Here is a 16184-nt window from a genome sequence, read left to right on the forward strand (position 1 = left end):
TGATGTAGATCTAATATCGATATGCGTAAATTGAATTAAAGGGTTTAATAATAATATTTTTACATAATACGCGTCTTGGTAGTGTAATTAGATTTATTACTGAAGATGAAATTTATACTCTGTCTTACATTAAAGATCAATTTGTTACTTAGTAATTATAATAATTAGTATTAAGCTAAGGCATTAAGTTAAAGGCATTTTTATTAGAAAACCCCATTTCAATTTTAACTTTATTTACAACCAAATTTTAAATCATCAACATTTAAATTTACAACCAATAACAACCATTGATACAAACCTATTGTATACTCATTCATCCAATTCATTAGTGATTCTCACAATTTCAATTTTTAAAGCCCCTACTTTGACATCAAAACTTTTATATATTCAAATGAGTTCACAAAATCATGTCAGATATACCATTATTTAATATACCAAATTCAAAAAGAAGTTTAAATAATCCAATACTACCGTCTTTATCAATTCCATCAAATTTTAATAATACTAAACCAAATTTACAATTTCAACAAAATCAAATAATACATAATCAACCTTTTAATAATCAAAACTTCAATTATAACGATATAAATGATAACTCCTTTCGACAATCTCAAAGACCTCCATTAAATTCAAATTCTTCATCTTCTTTATCATCATCAACTCCAAATACTGCTCATTCATCATCTGGTTCCATACCACAAACAAAATTAAAAAGAAAACCTCCTCCTGTTTCTACATCTGATTTGCCTCAAATAATAGATGATGAATCTTTAAATATACGACATAATAATTCACAACTACAGCAACAACAACATCAACAATTTGATTCTTCAAATTCCATTGCATCAAATATTCAATTTAATTCTACATTAGAAGAATTAACTCCTTATGATTGGAATTTACTTGCAAATAATAATCATATTCAAGAAATAAGTAAATTAGGAGAAGGAAATGGTGGATCAGTTACAAAATGTTATATACCAAAATTAACAAATGGTTCAAAACAAATATTTGCAATTAAATTAATTATAACTGACCCCAATCCTGATATTAAAAAACAAATATTTAGAGAATTAGAAATTGCAAGAAATTGTCAACATCAAAATATTGTAAAATATTATGGTACATTTATATTAGAAAAACAATCAATGATTGGAATTTCAATGGAATATATGGATGGTTCATCATTAGATTCAATATATAAAGAAGTATTAAAAAGAGATTCAACAAATAGAATTAATGAAAAAGTTTTAGGAAAAATTGCAATATCAATATTATCTGGTTTAAATTATTTACATCTGAAAAATATTATTCATAGAGATATAAAACCATCAAATGTTTTATTAGATTCCAGAGGGAATGTTAAATTATGTGATTTTGGTGTTAGTGGTGAAGCAGTAGATTCATTAGCTTCAACATTTGTTGGAACTCAATATTATATGGCACCAGAAAGAATAATGGGTAAAGATTATTCAATATCAAGTGATATTTGGTCATTAGGAATGTCATTGTTAGAAGTTGCAAATGGTAAATTTCCCATTGATATTTCCTTAGGTCCAATAGAAGTTGTTGAAATGGTATCAAGAAGTGAATTAATTTTAAAAGATTTTGAAATTGATAAAATTTTTTGGTCTCAAAATTTTAAAAATTTTATTTCAAAATGTTTAATAAAGGAAGGTTCAAAAAGACCTACACCAAAACAATTATTAAATTTTGATCAATGGTGTTTAATTTCTGCTAATTTAAATGTAAGAATGGATAAATTTGTAACTGTTGTTTTAAATTTAAATCAATAATAATTTTCAAATGTTTGCGAAGAGGAAAGTAGATAGGTATTTTCAGTTCGATTAATGAGCTATATTTACATATAGAAGTTTCACATAATTTTAATGAGTTTTTTAATTATAGATAGAATTTTACACGAGAGTAAAAATTGTTGGAACTGTAGAAGTATTTCTTGTGTAGGACGTTGATTTTCCAATATTTGCAACTTTATAGATTTTGCAACCAGGTCGTGTAGATATTTCAAAACATCAAACCAATCAAAGCTTTACTGAACATAATTTTTCTAGTTTATCTACTATAATCAAACATAGGATATTCATTAATAACCAACTTGAAATAGTCACAACAATTCTACAACCCATTCTATCGTTTACTAGAATCAGATTCATCAACCACCATTTTTTTTTAAGTAAAAATTTCGCCCCTAAAACATACAAATCCCACACACAATGCCTGTACCATTTGAAGGTTTAATACCATATGCAATAATGACTGCATTTTTTGGAATAGCAGGACATGGAGTTCAAGCAATAAGATATTGGGATAATGGATGGAAAAATGATAGATATTTTTTAGATTCATGGGATAAAAAAATGTTAATTCGTGATTTTTATTTAACTGGAAATCATAGAGGTCAAACAAGTGATTCAATTGCACCTGAAAGTTTTAAAACTATTGAAGAAATTGATCAAAATTATTTTGATCCTTATAGGAATCAATTTTTTAGTTTAAGAGATAAATTATTTAGAGGTTATGTATTTGGAGATTGGAAAAACGATGGAAATCAATGAGGAGGTAGTTAGTTTAAACGAATTTGACGAAATAATCAATAATAAAACAATATTTATTTAAAATCTTTATGAGTCCATTTTTCAGTAACTTTTTTAGCATATTTTCTTTTTCTATTAATTGGAATTCTACTTTCAATTTTACCAGATGATTGTAAATTTAACATTTGATCATAAAATAAATTTCCTTCAGATTTTAAATTTTTTAAGTTGTTTGTTAATTCATTTGATAATTTAATTTCAATTGGAGTTTCAATTGGAGTATATTTGAATAATTTATTTCTTTTTGAACTTCTTTCCTTTGTGGATGATTTTGTATTGGTTTTTGATTCTTCTTCTTCTTGTGATTTTAATATGTTTTCTAAATTATTTAAATCTTTTAATTGTTTTTTCAAATCTTTTATTTCTTGTTCTATTTTAATTCTTTCTTTATGTTTAAGTTCTTTATTTCTTTTAGTTTTGGTTTTAATCTTGACTTTAGTAGGTTTGTTTATAGATAATGAATAATCTTTTTCTTCAGAAGGTATTTCATCTTCCACTTTCTCTTCTTCATCTTCAGAATCACTAAATGCATTATCATTCACCTGTGCTATCAACTCCTGTATTCTCTCCTTATGTTCTTCCATTGCTTGTCTATTTAATTCTCTCTTATATTCAATTCCATATTCTTTATTTATTAAATCTTTCCATGATTCTAATGATGGATTATATGATTTACCAGCATGAATAAATTTATCAGTTAAATCATTTTTACTTATTTGAATTGGATTAGTTTTTAAAGTTTTCGGTATAGAAGTAGCTTTTGTAACTTCAGCAGTTGATTTATTATATTTTGGAATTTTAGCTTTTTTGAGAGTTGGTTCATCATTATCATTATCATCCCATAAATCTTCATCATCTCCATTTATTAAACCATCTTTTTCTGCTCTATTCATTGATATACTTTCATCTTTATATTTTCCTCCACGTAAACTCAATAATCTTAACATTTCTGTCTTTTTAACTCCTTGAATAGTATCATTTTTATTCTTTTTAACTCTATTATTGATTAAAGCTGGAACTTTTGATTTGTTACTTAATATTTCTTTAGCTTTTAATTTTTTAGGTACATTTGTGGATTTGGTGGTGCTTGGTAAATCATCAATTATAAAATCTTCATCAATGTCATGAACACCCTTTATAATTTGTTCATCTCTTTTATCTTGTAAATCTTGTTCAATGTCTTCAATATCAACATTCTTCCTCCATGCTTTTTTACCTTTTCTTGATGGTTGTCTCTTTTTTATTGTTACCTCACTCATGATTTGTTGCAGATATGTTTTGGTGATATATAAGAGATGAGATATTTGATCTTTTTAATTACAAAAATCATACACAAAATAAATATTTATCATTAAGAGGGTATAGGGGGTTGAACAATAAACTTATTACTAGAATTCTACTTAAAATCTATTGATTTTCTTTTTCTTCTCTTTATAACTTTATTACCATTAATAAAAGCCAACATATTATTTCTTCTTCTAACTCCTTCATTTATCCAAAATTCACTTCTATAAGTTTCCCAACCTTCTCTTATATCAATATTAAAAACTCTTGCATTTAATAATAATTTAACATCAGTTACACCAATTCTTGGTTGACACTGTGATTGACAAGTAACTAAAAATACTTCAATTTTAGAATCTTTATTTTGTATTGATGATGATGAAAATTTATGAAATATTAATAATGTAAATGTAACTATTGTTAAAGAAATTTCTCTTATTAAATCTGTAACTTTATCAATTAAAGGAGTTTTAATTTTAACTAATCTTACGTTTAATTGTCTTAATCCTTTATTTGTTGATGATAAAAATTTTCTTGGTAAAACAATTGTTTTTTGATATTCTCCTGATAGATGATATAATAATAATGTAATTATAGTTGATATTAAAAAAAATTGTAAAATAATTCTTTTTGTTCCAGTTGATGAAACTGAAATATCAAGTATAAATAAATGATGAGTTAGTGCACCAATAATTGAACATAATATGGTTAAAAATATTAAATATTTTCTTCTCATTGCTCTTTGTTGTATAACTTGTTCCCTCATACTTTCTTCTAATATTAATAAATTTCTAAATACTTTACCAGATACTGGCATTGATGTATAACCAGTTCCCAATTTTTCATAAGATTTATGAGATTTTTCACTTGGTTCTTTTGATTTTCTACGTAATTTTGTTTTTGATTTTGATGTGGCGTTGCCTGGTGATTGATCAACAGAATCTGGTGAACTACTTCTTCTTCGTCTTCTTCTTGGTGAAGAAGATCTTGATGATGTTGAGTTTGACTTTGATCGTTTTGGAGTTTCCATAAATGTAGGTTTTAAATTTGAAAATTTATTTGAATTATTAGGAGTTATATCAATTGGTGTACCTCTATTTGACATAAGATTTGAAATATTTATTTCATCTTCATCAAATTCATCTTCTTCATCTGAACTTTGATTTGTTTTAGCTAATTTTCTTAATCTATAACCTAAATCACGTTTTATTGGAGTATCTTCATTATGTAAATCTAATGAACTTTGTGATGCAACTTCATCTGAATCAGAATATACAACAAAATCATTATCATTTGTGAAAAATCCACGTCCACCACTTTCTAATCTTGGTGATTTTGGTGGATGATACATAGGAATTGAAGTTTCACTACTATTTGAAGAACCAAATATTATACTATTATTTTCAATTTCATTTGGTGAATCTAATAAACTTGGATTTGATTTATCATCTGATGATTGTGCATTGTCATGAGGTAGTTGACTTGGTGATATTGGTTTTGGAGTGAGCACCTCTTCATTGGATGGTGAAGTCTCTTGCATTAATTGTGGTGCTGTAAATGTTTTGTTTATAACAAGATGATATGATAAGATCTGAGACCAATTAATATAAAAGATGAAATCTACTGCTCTAGGATGTAATATATATAAAATCTATCAACTTAAACTAAGTAGTTATGAAATTTAATGATACGTTTGAATTGTTTTGTAAGGGTTGGTTGTAAAATTGGTTGTAAATTGATTTACTCCAAATTCTTTTCTCATTTATTTGAAATCTTAATTTAATTTAAAACATTAAACAATTTACAACCAAAACAATTCCAGGTCAATTAATGATCAACACATCACTAACAAACAACAGAAGGAGATTTATATGAAACAAGAAGAATAAATGGCATCATTAAAAAAATTAAAAGAAGAATTTGTATCTGATTTAACAGGTGGATCAATTGAAGAAATTTATCTAGTTACATCAATTGCATTAACTTCATATTTATCATTTAAACTTTTAAAAGATTGTTTAGGTTCAATTTCATTAACTTATGATTATATATTAAATGTATTAAGTATAATAATTTCTATTACAATATACAGTGGTAATCCTATATATTTACATTATTCAATTTTTATACCATGTTTTGGAATATTTTTATTAAATCATTATACAAGGAGTGATAAAACAAGAACTAAAGTGAAGAGTCAAAATGAAATACTTTCCAAAAAACAATTCTTAACGGCATATAGATCACATATGTTAATTATAACAAATTTAGCTATATTAGCAGTTGATTTTAAAATTTTTCCAAGAAGATTTGCAAAAGTTGAAACTTGGGGTACATCAATGATGGATTTAGGTGTTGGATCTTTTGTATTTTCAATGGGGTTGGTAAATTCTAGGCAAATCATTAAGAGTCAATTACATTCTAAAACGTATAAGTTTAGTCTTACCAGTTGGATAAATATTATAACAAAAAATACTGTCAAGGCTTTACCAATTTTAATATTAGGAATTGTTAGATTTATAAGTGTTAAACAATTAGAATATCAAGAACATATAACAGAATATGGTATACATTGGAATTTTTTTATAACATTAGGTTTATTACCAATTTTACTTGGTATTTTAGATCCATTATTAAATTTAATACCTAGAGTTATTATAGGTTTTACATTATTAGGAATAAACGAATTAATTTTACAATCAACAAATGTTTTGGAAGTTATTTTAACAGAAAATAATAGATTAACAAATTTTATTACAATGAATAAAGAAGGTATTTATTCATTTTTAGGATATTTTACAATTTTTATATTTGGTCAATCATTTGGATCTTTTGTTTTAACAAATCATCCTACAAAATATAATTTAATCACTTTTATTAATAAGAGTTTAGGTAAAAAGTCTTCATTTTTTGCATCTATTATGACGGTAACCACCACAAAAGGTTTAATAATATCAACCATATTTTATCAAACTGTATTCTATTTAGTAAATAGCTCCGCTAAGTTCACATCAATATCAAGAAGAATAGCAAATCCATCATATATATTATGGGTAGTATCATATAATTCTACATTTTTATTAGGTTATAATTTAATTGATAAATTTATACCTGGATTTGATAAAGAAACTTCAATTTTATTAGAAAGTATAAATAATAATGGTTTAATTATATTTTTATTATCAAATCTTTTAACTGGATTAATTAATATGAGTTTAAATACTTTAAATAAATCAAATACTGAATCATTATTTATTTTAATTGGTTATAGTTCAACTTGGTGTTTTATTGCGTTTTTGTTGAATAAATATAAAATTTATATAAAATTGTAAATAGTTAGCATTAGCATAGCATTAGCATAAAAGTAGATAGAAGTTAAGTACATATACGAAGAGTTATACGGATATTTCGGGGCGAAAGGAATAGACCTCAATTAAATCCTCACTAATTCACAGCCCTGACTAATAAATCGAAGAGAAGAGATTTTTCGTATCACTCGTCTGACTTAATTAAGCAAGTGATTACTTTTGAATGGAATTTTGATTATCTAAATTTAAGGGTAGCGAACTTTATACTGTTTTGTTCTCTGACTTTGACTCTTACGTAATTGAAACCCTTAACATTGCGATTGAGTTGTCTATCGTTTATTCTTCTAATTTATTAACGAGAAAAAATAAGGATTGAATTACCAAACTCAATTATTAATTATATGAAGAAGAACAATTCATTAGAATTACCATACAATATTGGATTTCACGATTAATTACAACTTTAAACATTGATTCTTTTGGAATTTCCATCATCAACACCCTAATGTCAAATTCAGATCAAATTTCAACAAATTCAACTAGTTCTGGATCACCAGTACCCAACAATTCTTCATCTCCATCATCTTCTTCTTCTTCAACAACTGCACATTCAACATCATGGACATCATTTTTAAAATCTATTGCTTCATTCAATGGTGATTTATCTTCACTAACTGCCCCACCATTTATATTATCACCTACTTCATTAGTTGAATATTCACAATATTGGGCCGAACATCCAGATTTATTAATTGCTGCAAATAAATTAACTTATAACCCTGAAACTTCATCATCTGAAGTAATAGATGCTATAACTTTAAAAAGAATGATTGCTGTAACAAAATGGTTTATATCAACTTTAAAATCTCAATATTGTTCAAGAAATGAAAGTATGGGTAGTGAAAAAAAACCATTAAATCCATTTTTAGGTGAAGTATTTGTTGGAAAATGGGAAAATAAAGAATTGGGGGAAACTTTATTATTAAGTGAACAAGTTTCTCATCATCCTCCTGTTACAGCTTATGCTATAAAAAATTCAAAAAATAATATCTTGTTACAAGGTTATAATGGTATAACATCAAGTATTTCAACTACTTCAATAAATATAAAACAATATGGTCATGCATTATTAGATTATAAAGATTTAAATGAAAATTATTTAGTTACTTTACCACCATTACATATTGAAGGTTTAATTACAGCAGCTCCATTTGTTGAATTAGAAGGTAATTCATATATACAAGCATCAAATGGTTATTATACAGTTATAGAATATAGTGGAAGAGGTTGGGTATCAGGTAAAAAAAATACTTTTAAAGCAAGAATTTATCGTGATTCTTTTGCAAGTTCATCAAAAGATAATGCTTTAGTTACTATAAGTGGTCAATGGTCAGGAAAATCATATATTGGAAAAGGTGGATCAACTCCTCATTCAAAATCTTCAGAATTATTTTATGATGCAAATTCTATAAAACCAGATCATATAATTGTAAAACCAATTGAAGAGCAATTACCTTTTGAATCAAGAAAAGCTTGGTTTAAAGTAGCAGAAGCTATAAAAAAATCAGATTATAATTTAATTGCACAAGAAAAATCAAAAATTGAAAATGAACAAAGAGAATTAAGAAAAAATGAAAATGAAAAAGGTTTAATTTGGTCAACAAGATGGTTTGATCCAATAGATTATAATGAATTTGATAATAATAAAGATAGAGATTCCAACTTACAACCACCTGATAAATTTATTAATTTAACCAATCAAGCAAATTTATCTATTCATAATGCTCCTTCTGGTTCTGTTAAAAAATCAAAATATGATCATGGAGATGCAAAGCATTGGAGATTTAATCCGGAAAAGTTTAAAGAAAATGGGATTAAAATATAGAGATGTTTGCTGTACGGATGGATGTTTGCTGAACGAATGAATGTTTGCTATACGGATGAGACTATATATATCATTTCTACTAAATAGTTTTGTTAAATATTACGAAGTATTGTGATGATATTGGTTTATGTAAAATTATGCATGTTAAATTAAAATAATTTTCGTAATATATTTTTACGAGATCATTTCTTTCTGGAGAATTAAATCATACCACCAATCCTATGCAATGATAAAATGATACATCCACCTACTTAAAGTATGCCTTCAGGCTTTATAAAATACTATTCTTTCCATATTGATTTTATTTCATAATTTCATAAAAGTTTCATTAATTTTCATATTGCTATCCATCGTTAAACAACTTTACAAACAAACAAATCCATTCACTTCAATGAATCAAACAATTGTTGTTGGATCTGGATTAGCTGGTTTAACTTCTACTTTATCATTACTACAGAGAAATCAAAAAGTTATATTAATTGAAAAAACAAATAAATTAGGTGGAAATTCAATAAAAGCAAGTTCAGGAATAAATGGTGTACCAACAAGTTATCAAAATAATAATGGTGATACTGTTGAATTTTTTAAACAAGATTCAATAAATTCAGGTAAAGGGTTATCTAACCCTGAATTAGTTTCTAAATTAACTTCAAAATCTCGCAGTGCAATTGAATGGTTAACTAATGATTTGGGAATTGATTTATCTATTGTTACTCAATTAGGTGGTCATTCTTATCCTAGAGCTCATAGAGGTTCTGGAAAATTACCACCTGGATTTGCTATTGTACTGGCCTTAATAAAAAAAATCGAAGAATATCAACCTAATGTTACGATATTAAAACAAAGCAAGTTGATTGAAATTTTGAAAAGTGAAAAAGATAATGAAGTAATTGGAATTAAATATACCAATGAATTAAATGAAACTAAAACAATTTATTGTAATAATTTAATCTTAGCAACAGGTGGATTTTCAGCAGACACTGAAAATTCTTCATTAATTTCAAAGTATAGACCAGATTTAATAAATTTCCCATCATCAAATGGTCAACAAACTACAGGTGATGGTATTAAAATTGCAGAAAAAGATTTAAATGTAAAATTAATTCATATGAATAAAATTCAAATTCATCCAACTGGGTTTTTAAATGTTGGTGAACCTAATTTAAATTGGAAAATTTTATGTGGTGAATTAATGAGAGGAATTGGTGGAATTTTGTTGAATTTGAAAAATGGTAATAGATTTATAAATGAATTAGAAACAAGAGATGTTGTAACTGATTCAATTTTAAAAAATTGTAAAATTGATAAAGAATCAAATGAATTAGGTTTAGTTAAAGATACTTATATTTCAGTATTAGTAATTAGTGATAAAGATTATCCTAAAGCCCATAATCATATTGATTTTTATTTATCCCAGGATCTATTACAGAAGGGAAATCTTAATAATTTATTAAATTTAATGAAAAAAGTAAATCCTAAATTATCATTATTACCAGAAGATTTAAAAGATATTTTTAATAATATAAACACCATCATAAAGGGAGATAAACAAGATCCATTAGGTAGAAAATCATTTGGAAATCAATTTTTAGATCAATTGATTTATTTTGGATTAACTACTCCTGTATTACATTATTCAATGGGTGGTATTGAAATTGTCAATAATCAAAGAGTTTTACAAAAAAATGGTAAAGTATTTAAAAATTTATATGCTATTGGTGAAGTTAGTGGTGGATTACATGGTGAAAATAGATTAGGTGGTAATTCTTTATTAGAATGTGTTGTCTTTGGTAGAGAAGTATCTGATCATATTGTAGAAGATAGTGTATAGTCCTACAAACTAAATTAACTTAATTGGATCAATTATTTCCAAATTGTCATTAACTATAAATTTACACACTTACTTTAACTCCCCTTGTAGATAAAATTTCTAATACTATGGAAACTTGAAATTTATATCTTATGAATGATTGATGATGTTTATGATTTCATTATGCAAATTGATTGATTGATGAATGGTATTAATGGATATGATGTTGTATTTAACTAACTTGTACTTAGATGTTTGATGGATATAACATAATTCTAACTGAAGCACCGAAAGTTTTTGGTGGTAAATTTTTTTTAAAATTAGCTCTAACTAATCCATTATTACCATGAGTTCTTGCAACTTTTCCCCAAATAACTCTGATTTTTGAACCTCTAATTTCTTTTTGAGCTCTATAAACATATGCAATTCTTTTACCTAAATAAAATTTAGCATCTTGTGGACTGTTTACACCATCAATTTGAATTAATGAAACTTTTGGGTTGGTAACACTTTTTGATCTTTGGTATGAAATATGTTTACCTTTAACGTATACTAGAAAATGAAGTTAGTAAAATGTTCTTTATGGAGTAGGGTTTGTGGAGTAGGTTGATTGAGTATGATATTCCTTATTGCAATTCCAATATCTTCCTTTCTGATTTTATTGTCCACCTAGTTCTGACTCATTTATTGTTGGTTCACATAGTTCTTTCTCAAAATACTCCATTTCCCCCACTTGTTCATAATTACTTTCAAGTTGTAAACATACATCTGTGTGATTCAGCCATTGCTAATGTATTTGAAATATAGGTTTTGATTTAGATTATGACTTAATAAAAATGGTTTTCTAAATGAAAATTTGAAAATTCAGATTTACTTAGTTAAGTTTTTTTTTTCTTTTACTGTAGAAGTTTGGTGAATAGTAAATTATATGGATTATGTAATCAGTTGGTGAGAAGATTATGTAATCTGTGTGTAAGCAAAAATTATAGTGAGAGTTACAAGCACTACCAATTCTCCAAATGGTAGTGAGAAATGCATAAATTTATATATTGTTTATATAAGCCCTGAAAATGTTCACGTGACAAACCCTAACAATGGATGCAAAAAGATTCACTTGAAAGCTATTACGAAAGGATATGGAAGAATGATAGCTGATGAATTCCGACTAGAACTTTTGCTTTAAGTCAAATCTAGTAAGGCGTAAAATGCAATATCTCTATACAAATCATAAAATATGATACGATCGACGCCGATTATAAGAAGCTGACAATTGGTGAGAGTATAAAGGTCGAATCTTGTTACCGGTGCAAATAGAAAATAATAATATAATAGATTGTTTGAATGTTTCAGATTTCGGGGGTAAACTCATATTTGGTATCAACTAATTTACGAAAAATATCGTGGTCTAATGAAAAACAATAACTGAAAAATCATGAAAATTAGAGAAAGTATACAATCAAGTTTGAGTTGAGTGTGTTTGATGATTTATTATGGTAGATTGGAATGATATGTTTTGGTATACACAATTTTGACAAGGAAAAATTTGGTATACACAATTTTGACAAGAAATAAACAAGTATACACTTTATAGTTTATGCCGTAAGAATAATTGTTAAAACACTCAAATTTTATATAGGCTTTTAAAAAGTATACACTTTTTTCAAAATGCCATAGAACTTTAAATTCTATTAAATTTTCACACCAAAAACTTATAATTCTAATTTTATTAAATTTGATGAAGTTAATTTTCAAAGATTTGATTTAATTTTAAACAACTACTCCAATTAATAAGTAGTATTTACCTTGTAATAAACAGATATTCAATTACCTTTATCTCTTTACAAATTGACAATAAAAATTGTGTATAGTCTAGTGTGAAACTTATAGTGTATGGTTTCATAAGTTTTAATTTTTTAAAGTCTCTATAGATTAGATTTACGATAACTGAAATTAAATTTTGTGTAATATCCCACAGAAAATAAATAAATATCAACTTATCACAATTTATTTTATACAGGAAAAGGGCATTTTGAAAAATCATTATACACTTGAAACATATACCAAAATTATTTAACATTGAATATCAGTTATGAAGCGTAATACAAATAGAATTAACAGTATAAGAATGCAACAAAAAACCTTACAAAATGCTTAATTTTATGAGCGTTATATTAATGCAATCTTTCAAATCATTTCAATTCAATAAATCTTTCATATAATTATGTATCAACCAAGACCAACAAAGAAATTTAAACCAAACTCATATTCATCATCATCAGCATTAACATCAACAGTAACATCAACAGTAACATCAACAGTATCATCAACAGTATCATCAACAGTATCATCAACAGTATCATCAACATCATCAAATTTTAACTTTCGATCATATTCACCTCCTGATTTTCCATTAACTTCAGAAGAATGGGGTCGAACAACACCATATTATTTATCAGAAAATGACCCTTCAGTATGGGACGAAAGCTCCAGAGCAACACCAGTAGATTCAACAATTCATGACCAAGATGATTTTATTCCTTTTTCTAATAGTCCAAAAAGTCCAAACTATCTAGAATTCAACACAGCTCCAACACCAGAATTCAACTCTGCTTCAACACCAATTCTTAATGAAATAGAAAGATTTAATTCAAAATATGCAGTTAAAGCCACAGGTGAAATTTTGTTTAATCCAATAGATGATACTTCTTCTTTAAAAAGGAATTTAGATCAAAAATTATTTAATACGATGGAAGAGCATAATATTAAATTCTTACCAAGCTTTGGTTATACAATTCCAAGTATTAAAAACACTTTGTCAATTTTAAATCTAGGGGTAAGTGATGCTGATGAAATTCAAAAATGTTTTGGGGTTGCTACAATGGATTATTTGATCAATTATCTTGCAGAAGCTGGACCGAAAGATGATAGTGCTTCCCCCGTGGTTATTTTGGTCACTGAATCTGTTCACCCACTTATGGATGTCTTGGAAAAATTGGATAAAGCTAACTCCTTTAACAAAATCATTTTCAATCCCAATGGTTTACAAAAACCAGTTAATATACTTATAATTAGACCAGTTCACTTCTGTGAATCAATTTTGCTGGGAAATTTGGAAGTTGATGATACAAATTTAGTTATAATAGAAGACGTTAAAATTTTCTTCAAATGTCAGGAAATAGTCTTCAAATTAACCTTGGATAAGTTTAAAATCTCAACAACTTTTGTTTGGTTTGCTACAAAGTTATCCGGTGAATTTAAAAACTATCTCATCGATTTCAGTGATGCTATTAGTGTTGCATATAATATTAAAAATTCTTTCGATAAAATAGAGAAAAAATTGATATTGGTAAATTTCAAGAATCCATTAAGTGTTGCTCATTTGTCTCCTGACAATCTCAAAACTTTGCCCAAACATCAACGAAGAGAAAGAGTAAGGGAATCAAATCAACTTGCATTACAAGCTAAAGTTGATGAAATTGTCAAACTCAAAAAATCATTTGCTAAAGATAATGAATCATTTGGTAAAAATGTTATTGTTTATGTAAAAGGTAGAAAAGATGCTGCTCAAATAGCTAATTCCTTAAGACAACAATCAATTCAAGCCTTTCATATATATTCAAAAATTCCTTTCGAAGAAAGAGAAGAGATTGAAGAAGCTGTAATACAAAAAGATGCAATTTTAATTACTCATGATACACGATTTTTAAAAGATAAAGAATATATCATTGAATTTGAAGCTACGAGATTCAACAGCTATCTTAATAGAATTAATAATTATGGAAAAAATGCAATTGAAAATGTTGTTACTTTTTTTACTTTAGATGATATAAAATATTTTAAAAGTTATCAAATATTTTTTGAAAAAAATGGTATTGAAATTGCTAAAGAATTTTATGATCATATTGATAAACAAAGTAACTGAATAAAATTTTTATAATTATATAATACTTGATAGTTAGCTATTTGTTTATATGAATATATATTTTGAATAAGTACTTCTTACATTTCAACATACGTAGATTTGACTGTTCATTTCAAATTATTTTTTAAAAAGTCCCGTGTGGATATAACAAAATGACAAGCAAAATACTTGTATCACTTATGTAGATACATCTAACCTAGAGTATGTAAATTGACCAAATAATGGTAATACGGATGATTCAAATGGAGATAATTTATTTGAAAAGATTTACTCAAATTGATTAAAAAGTATCTATGCTTTTTGTAATGTAAAACTTTCTGATATTATCTTCTCCATGTTTGTCGTTAATTTAGAGAATATTAAAATCAAAACTATACCGCTAAAACTAGGTCCTTGAAGTCTATTGATGAAGTATGAAATAAAGATTCCAAATGATATGATATTCCATAAATTCATTTCAGAAAAATGTTTTTGTGACATGGAATTCTTTACATATTCCACCAACAACTAAGCCAATGAATAGTTTATACTCACACTGTTCTTTAAAACTTCAAACGGTGAAGCACACCAACCATAGATGTTTCAAAGGCAATACATATTCAATTTCAAGTTAATATTTTAGCTAGTGGCTAATTTTTTGTCCACAAAATTTGAGTTGTCCCATAAATACAATCGAAAGTTTATTTCATGGTTGCTGCTGAATGACATGATTCATCTAAGGGAACACGTTGACAATCTTTAGACAGATCACAGGTTTTGTAATTTGAATTGCAATTTGTTTTGAGCTTATACAGTTTTAAGAACTCAAAGAGTCGGAAGAATCATACCCAATTATCTCAAATGATTTTTAATCAATTCAATCTTAATAAACAAAATTATCTGCCATTTCGTGATTTATGCTCAAGTTCATGAAGGTTTTAAGCAAAATAAGCCACCACTTTATAGTTTTATGCTCAAGTTCATGGATACTATGATTTGGAATTAACAGATGTAAATTGGGTCTGCCGTGTTTTTTTTTGTCATTCATTAATATTGAACTTACAAATCCTTCGGTAAAAGGTCCATCTGGAAGTCATGATCAAGTAAATAGACATGTTGGATTGAACAGTAATACTTAAGCTCTATTTTCAACTGGATAAAAATCATGATTTTGAAAAGTTTGAGGAAAGAATAGAATTTTGGTACTTAGGTTTCATATACTCTTTTAAAAGACGTAAAATTTAGAATGTGGTAATAAATCAAGAAGTAAAAAAGATTGCTTTTGATGAATTATCTTTGGCATATTTAATTGAATTACACTTTCAAGAAAATTTTTGATAGACAATTTCAAAAAATTTATTAGAGTTTGTCTTCAAAGTTA

General features: G+C 26.4%; 9 protein-coding genes across 9 annotated transcripts; 6 read left to right on the top strand and 3 right to left on the bottom strand. All coding sequences in view use genetic code 12, as the record gives it.

Annotated features, from left to right (window-relative positions):
• Positions 1-407: 407 nt before the first annotated feature.
• Positions 408-1796, top strand: MKK2 (mitogen-activated protein kinase kinase; the record flags this gene model as incomplete). The annotated part of the gene is made up of 1 exon (XM_051760702.1): positions 408-1796. One exon carries the CDS (start codon positions 408-410, stop codon positions 1794-1796), a length of 1389 nt encoding a protein of 462 aa, XP_051611695.1.
• A 438-nt stretch (positions 1797-2234) lies between these two features.
• KGF55_005667 (uncharacterized protein) lies at positions 2235-2576 on the top strand (the record flags this gene model as incomplete). Its single annotated transcript, XM_051760704.1, has 1 exon — positions 2235-2576. The coding sequence occupies one exon, from the start codon at positions 2235-2237 to the stop codon at positions 2574-2576; it is 342 nt and encodes a 113-aa protein (XP_051611696.1).
• A 53-nt stretch (positions 2577-2629) lies between these two features.
• Positions 2630-3874, bottom strand: KGF55_005668 (uncharacterized protein; the record flags this gene model as incomplete). Its single annotated transcript, XM_051760705.1, has 1 exon — positions 2630-3874. The coding sequence occupies one exon, from the start codon at positions 3872-3874 to the stop codon at positions 2630-2632; it is 1245 nt and encodes a 414-aa protein (XP_051611697.1).
• A 137-nt stretch (positions 3875-4011) lies between these two features.
• Positions 4012-5439, bottom strand: SPO7 (Nem1-Spo7 phosphatase regulatory subunit; the record flags this gene model as incomplete). The annotated part of the gene is made up of 1 exon (XM_051760706.1): positions 4012-5439. The coding sequence occupies one exon, from the start codon at positions 5437-5439 to the stop codon at positions 4012-4014; it is 1428 nt and encodes a 475-aa protein (XP_051611698.1).
• A 349-nt stretch (positions 5440-5788) lies between these two features.
• Positions 5789-7231, top strand: GWT1 (glucosaminyl-phosphotidylinositol O-acyltransferase; the record flags this gene model as incomplete). The annotated part of the gene is made up of 1 exon (XM_051760707.1): positions 5789-7231. One exon carries the CDS (start codon positions 5789-5791, stop codon positions 7229-7231), a length of 1443 nt encoding a protein of 480 aa, XP_051611699.1.
• Positions 7232-7712: 481 nt separating this feature from the next.
• KGF55_005671 (oxysterol-binding protein) lies at positions 7713-9092 on the top strand (the record flags this gene model as incomplete). The annotated part of the gene is made up of 1 exon (XM_051760708.1): positions 7713-9092. The coding sequence occupies one exon, from the start codon at positions 7713-7715 to the stop codon at positions 9090-9092; it is 1380 nt and encodes a 459-aa protein (XP_051611700.1).
• A 391-nt stretch (positions 9093-9483) lies between these two features.
• OSM1 (Osm1p) lies at positions 9484-10923 on the top strand (the record flags this gene model as incomplete). Its single annotated transcript, XM_051760709.1, has 1 exon — positions 9484-10923. One exon carries the CDS (start codon positions 9484-9486, stop codon positions 10921-10923), a length of 1440 nt encoding a protein of 479 aa, XP_051611701.1.
• A 226-nt stretch (positions 10924-11149) lies between these two features.
• On the bottom strand, positions 11150-11687 carry KGF55_005673 (60S ribosomal protein eL33; the record flags this gene model as incomplete). The annotated part of the gene is made up of 2 exons (XM_051760710.1): positions 11150-11454; positions 11669-11687. The coding sequence occupies 2 exons, from the start codon at positions 11685-11687 to the stop codon at positions 11150-11152; spliced, it is 324 nt and encodes a 107-aa protein (XP_051611702.1).
• Positions 11688-13123: 1436 nt separating this feature from the next.
• Positions 13124-14824, top strand: KGF55_005674 (uncharacterized protein; the record flags this gene model as incomplete). The annotated part of the gene is made up of 1 exon (XM_051760711.1): positions 13124-14824. One exon carries the CDS (start codon positions 13124-13126, stop codon positions 14822-14824), a length of 1701 nt encoding a protein of 566 aa, XP_051611703.1.
• Between the last annotated feature and the right edge of the window lie 1360 nt (positions 14825-16184).

Source organism: Candida pseudojiufengensis (genome assembly GCF_024610245.1).
Source record: "Candida pseudojiufengensis strain CBS 10847 chromosome Unknown scaffold20, whole genome shotgun sequence".
Taxonomy (NCBI): domain Eukaryota; kingdom Fungi; phylum Ascomycota; class Pichiomycetes; order Serinales; family Debaryomycetaceae; genus Lodderomyces; species Lodderomyces pseudojiufengensis.